At 42.0% G+C, this 6,000-nt stretch overlaps 1 protein-coding gene across 2 annotated transcripts in view; it reads left to right on the plus strand.

Annotated features, from left to right (window-relative positions):
* Positions 1-3,323, plus strand: part of TCL1A (TCL1 family AKT coactivator A) — a 129,482-nt gene extending 126,159 nt beyond the window's left edge. For both annotated transcript variants that reach the window (XM_069216185.1, XM_069216187.1), the window contains one exon: positions 3,160-3,323. In XM_069216185.1, coding sequence (XP_069072286.1) covers position 3,160 — 1 coding nt within the window. In that variant the 3' untranslated portion in view covers positions 3,161-3,323. The remainder of the gene's footprint in view (positions 1-3,159) is intronic.
* Positions 3,324-6,000: the final 2,677 nt, after the last annotated feature.

Consider the following 6,000-nt stretch of genomic DNA (forward strand, 5'->3'; position numbering starts at 1 on the left):
AATTCATGAAGGCCATTTTGCTGGGAGGAGCTGCTTATTAGTCTTTCTTCAGTACTGCAGTGTGGAAGATGATTGGGATGAGGTTTGGGACTGAAGTTTCTTTCAGTGTGGAAAGGATCTTTTTAGGTATGCCAGCCTTTTGTATTTTCCATGATCATTGTACAGTGTGGCTGTTACCCAGGTAAAGAAAGATACAGCAGGTGTCTGCTGTGAGCATAGAGCTGGTTTCTGACTAACAGCCAGTTTCTCAGGTGAGAGGGGTTATTCCCTGGAGTCTTGCCTAACTGGAATTTGCACCCAAAGTTGTAGCTACATTGCATGAGAGTAGAGAGCAGGAAAGCGCTGTATCTGTTAATTTAGTGCTGGTGAACAATCCGTGCAATACACACATCTTTGCATGATAGTACAAGGCTGTGTGCGCAATGTGTGGCGCAGGTTTTTATGTGATGTGGACAAAATGCTATATCAAGGCAAAATTTAAAATGTTCCCCACTTTGGATGCATGCTGTACTCTGCAGCACAGATGTTAAGTGGGAAACATTTGGAGAAATAAAAATATATTTTCCTTTTAAGCACCTGGCTCAAAGAGGCATCATTGTTTGGCACAAAGCACTTTCTACTATAGTTAGTAGATAGGGCTTTGCATTAAAAACCATGGAAACATAGAACATTCATGCACTGCTCTTGGAAAAGCCCTTTGACTTGAAGTAAAGCAGAACGTAGCACTGCTTTGCATTACTTTCAGGCAATTTGCAGTGCAAAACAAGTTTTGCACTCAAACATGAATTCCAAATAAACGTTTACAAACCTAAGTGCATAAAGTTAGGAAATCTGCTTCAAGACTTCTGAGAAATGTCACTTAATGCAGCAGTCCATTCTAGTGTTCAGAAGTGAAAGGCTTTCACAATAAATAAATACACTCTTTAGCGCATTTTTTTACATGGCCATTTACATACATTGCAGAGGGCTTTGTTTTGCATTATAGCGCTTAGTCAAGCCTGGTAATTCGCTGAGCTCTGGCTTGGCACTCCCTATTAATAGTCTGCTTGCCCACCTCTATATTGTCCCTGAAATATACTCGGGGTTACTGGAATTATGTGATTGGGTGGCCCTTTCAGCCCAATGGGCGTTGCACGCGTCCCTTCTTGGGATGTCGACATGCCTCGCCTCATTCCTTGTCCCCCTAATAACTCCCAGATTCCCCCTCCCATTTCCCCGCAGTGTGTCTAGGGTTAGTTGGCAGTTATTTAAGAGAGTTTTGTATGTTCGAGAAATTGCAGGGAGGCCACCAGTAATCAAAAGTCAAGGGAGGTTTCTTCTGTCACTTCTTGTAGAGGCTTTTTGTATCTCCCCAGCCCATGGTGCGGCTGCACATAACAAAAGTGTAGGTATTGTGCCAGCTGGTACTCTTACTGAGTTCTGCAAAGGATAGCAATCCCTGCAGGCCACATACGTCCCCTGTCTTGGATATTCCAATCATGTCTCACTGCCGCCTGCACTCCAGGCTGCTAAACTCACTCCATAAATGAGTCAGACTCCCCTGGGGTGTCTCGGGTGCTAGTCTCCCTTTCCTTTCCATTTTTTTTTTTTTTTTTTTGTAGCCCTCCCAACAGTGGCTTCTTGTAATAACAGGCAAAGGGATTGGGGGTCCACACTGGTGCATAATAAAAAATAAAAAAAAGTTAAAAAAAAAAAACACCTCTTATCTGCCGCATGCTGCCTCTGTGTTCCTCGGTGCTTCTGTTTGTTCCTATCCCCACCCAATCGCTCAGCTGGGGACCGGGAGCCTGCACTGATTCTTCACCCATGTTGTGCTACACAGCCCGGGTGGAGAGTTCTAGTCGCTCATGTCGGTTTGGCCAGCCACTTCCCTGAAAAATTATTCGGACTTCATACAGTGTGTTCTGGAGCCAGTACAAGAATTTTAGGAGTACAGTCATCTTAGACAGTGTGGCCCTTCCCATATAGCTGGAGCCTCCTCAAGTGCCCCACGTCTAGCCTATATTCCTCTAGTACCTGTCCCAGGTTATGCCTCTAATTCCCCTCTATCCCCTGTGAGATGGAGCCCGAGGTATCTAAATCCCTCGGGCGACAACTTCATGGGACATGGCCAATCTGCCCACGAGCTCCAGCTAAACAGCAGGAACTCCACTGATTTGTGCCAATTGATCTGGATCTGTATTTGTTTCCATCCTTCCTGACATTATTTCGTACTGAGGTTGCAATAGACATCTAATTTAATGCTGATTAGTATCCCAGGATGACTGGTCAATCTAACAGGTTGAACCAAGGGTTGAGCAGTAAAGACACTTATTTACAACTACAAAAAAAACAATGATCGGATGGAGTATCTTTGCCTAGGAGGATATAAAAAAATGGTTTCATGTATCCCTCCATTCCTTAAAACTTTGTATGTAATTACAGTATTCCGCCAGTGTTCTTCCCACAGAAACTTCAGCTTCTAGCAAGATGACTGCAGTTAGGATGGCATCTGTTGTTCCAAATGCCCTGTTGAACTTTTATTTACATCACAAACTCCTAATCTTTTCTAACCTTTCTTTTGGTCATCCCTTGATATGGTCTGCCATGGTCTTTATGTTTTAGAGAGCCTTCATATCACACAAACTCCTTTGTATCTATACTCTACATGTTAACCTTACACCTAGCAAATACGCTTCCAAGATCACTAATGTATATTGGATTGTGGTTTGTATTCTGAGTTGCTGTAAAATCAGCATGTATCCTTCCGTAGATGGTGCCCATGTTCCTGATACAAGGGCCAGAGTTACATTCTGTTCTTTCTTGAAATGACCTATCCACTAGCCCCATTTTCTTTGCATATTAGTAAACCTGTTGCATACAGAAATAAAACGAAGCCTGTGATCATGTTAGGGCAAGACCTGGGTGGATACTCGGATTTAAGCGTCTAGGTACTCTGTTGCTGTTAGCCAGTTTTGTGCAAAAGTGCTCTGGGTGTCTCCCATACTGAGCAATTGCTTAGTCTGAAGGATGAAGGGCTGTGGGGTTTAGAGTTCAGTAGTCACTACGGTAAGTTGTACTGCTTGAAGGATAATACAGTAAAATATTGGTACTTTGGGGGGGGGGGAAACTGTGCTTGAGTTTTATAATGATATTGTTTTTTTCATTCTTAATCCACAGGTGACCTTTTTCAGAACACCTTCATGAATGAAACCAAATTAAAGAAAAGAGGAAACAAAATAGCAAAGATTAAAACCCCATATTTCTTTTTCTTTATTTTTGATGAAAGATGGATTGAGGGGAAGAATTATTTATTTTTTTATGTAATAAATTATTTTCCCTTATTACTAGCTTTGCCCTGTGTTTTTACTTTTACACCACATAAATGACATCCCTGTGCAGAAGTACATTTTTAAGAACAAATTATTTCACTTGTACCTTTTCATGAGTCCAAATGATGCACATATGCCCTATCCTTTCAAAGAATACTGCATCTCGGGTGAGTAAGTAAAAACACTTTCTCGATCTTTATGAAGAGTGGACTGTTTGGGGGTGGTGTTCCACCAATTGCATCATCGTTGAAGGTTTTTGGGTTAGAAATAAATGGACCTTAAGAAGAGATCAGAACCAGCAATTGGGTACTTTTGCTTTTAGGTAACCCGAATATACCAAGGGCACGAGCCAATATGATGGGGAAGCAGGATCAAAAAAAATGTATCAGTGGAATCCAATAACCTAGATACCTGGTTGCAGCAAGAAAGATTCTCTTTTAGGTAGAAGCCTATAACAGGTTCTTATGGGCATTCTGAAAGCTTTCCTGGAAATGCATTCCACCTTTTGGTGACCATTGGCTTTGTGGTTTGTAACTCACATTCACTTGCTGGCTTTATTTGTTTTTAGGCTGTCCAGCTTGAATTAATCTGTCTGGAGGAGTTTGCCTGTTCACTGTATCCTTCCGAGTGCTCAATTTCTCCAAACAGGCCTTTACATTTTGTTCTTATCCTGTCTAATTGGCTGTGCATTTCAAAGACAGTAAAATGTAAAAAGAAGTTTGATGTCAGAGAAAGAAAAGTAAACGCCAAAGTGGGAGAATTTATGGCAATCTTGTTGTGAGACTAAGATTTTTATTTTTACTAGCACACAATAAAAAAGATCTGTACTGATATTTCAGAAATTATCTGAATTGGGAAGGTACGAATTGAGATACTTTTTTTGTACTTGCCAAGTATTGTGGGAACAAATATTTGAATACAATCAAAACATACCAATAGGTGATGACATTTCCACACATTATCGTTTGTGCACAGTAAAACTGTATGTCTGTGCAAATGTAATAGTTATTTCAGTTGAAAATTTGTTGTCTGTAATGGCAGTACGCTACCGTGCATGCTCCACGCTATTCCACTCCACTCCACACCACTCCATTCTCTGACACTCCACTTTACTCCCCTCAACACCCCTGCATGCCCCTCCACTCCACGCTCCTCCACTCTTTACACCACTCTACATCCCTCTTCTCCAGTCCATCCCTTTCTACTCCAATCAACCCTACCCCACTCCACCCTACCCTACCACAGTCTATCTCACTCCAATCTACCTAACTGCAATTCACCCACTCTACACCACCCCACCTCAGTGTACCCCAATCTACCCCACACCACTGCACTCTACCCACTCCAATCCATCCTAATCCAACACCATCTACCTCACTCCAATATACCCCACACCACTCTGACACACTCCACTGTACCCTGATACACTCAGCTCCAATCTGCCCCACTCCAAGCTACTTTACTCGAGTCTACCCCAGTTTACCCCACTCCACTTAATTTCAATCTACTCCACTCTACCAAACTCCATTCCAGTCTACCCTACACCACTCCAATCTGCCCTTCTATACTCCACTCCAATCTACACTACTCTACTTCATTACAGCCTACCCCCAAACTCCCCACATCACTAACTTTTAGCCATGCACAGAAGCAGCCACACTAGTATACATCACAGCTAAACACATTGTCAAAGCCAGTATCTCTCACATAGGTGTGACCTCTTGGCTTTGACAAGGTTTGTTTACGCCAGAGGAATATCTGCTGTGTGTGACTTCTATTACATGTGTGTGTATGTATGTGTATGTATATATATATATATATATGAGTGTTATTTTGCCTATTCCCAGGTGGTGGATACCGTAGGTCCAGGTTGAGGCAATCCATCACACACTTTTAGAAGTGCCACATAAATCAAGTTTGCATATGACAAATTTTAAGAGAAGCTATTCACACCGTTATTATTGTGATTAATATTAAGATGTATTTGTAAAGCTCATGGCTACCCAAAAAGGGTTTCCCAGCGCTTAGCTACCATAAGGAGCATATAGACCCCATACACCACGGTTAAAACAACCAGGTTTTCAACTTCCTATGAAAAAGCTTCGGGGAGCGACAGGCTCTTAATTCAGGAGGTAAAGAATTCCAGATCTTTGGGCCTAAGCAAAAGAAGGTACATCCACCTTCCTGAGCTTTCCTGGTTCGAGGAATATCAGAAAGGTCCAGGTTATTGGACTGCCATGCCCAATTGGGTGTGTATGGTGACACCAAAGAGTTCAATATCTAGGACCTGAGTTGGAAAGACAAATGTGAACATAACGGAATGCTTTGAATTGAACTGTACGTTCAATTTGGTGCCAGTGACGTTCTCGAAGCAGACTAACTCTAGAATAGAACTTGTGGGGGAAGGGATGTAGTAGCAGTCTTGCTGCCGTATTTTGCAAAGTCTGAAGTCATCTAATCAATATTTTCTTGACTCACAGACAGAGACTATTTCGGTAGTCAAACCTAGAAATGCTTAGAGCTTGGACTACAGTTCTTTGTGAAGAATAAGCAAGACATCTCACAATTTTATTAAGAGACCTTAAAATGCCAAAGAATGTGGCTGCAACCTTAGTGACTTGATGAATCATGTATAGGGGTTCATCGAGACATATGCCCAGATTCGTAACTACGAGCACATAGGTAAGAA

Source organism: Pleurodeles waltl, chromosome 12 (assembly GCF_031143425.1).
Source record: "Pleurodeles waltl isolate 20211129_DDA chromosome 12, aPleWal1.hap1.20221129, whole genome shotgun sequence".
NCBI lineage: Eukaryota > Metazoa > Chordata > Amphibia > Caudata > Salamandridae > Pleurodeles > Pleurodeles waltl.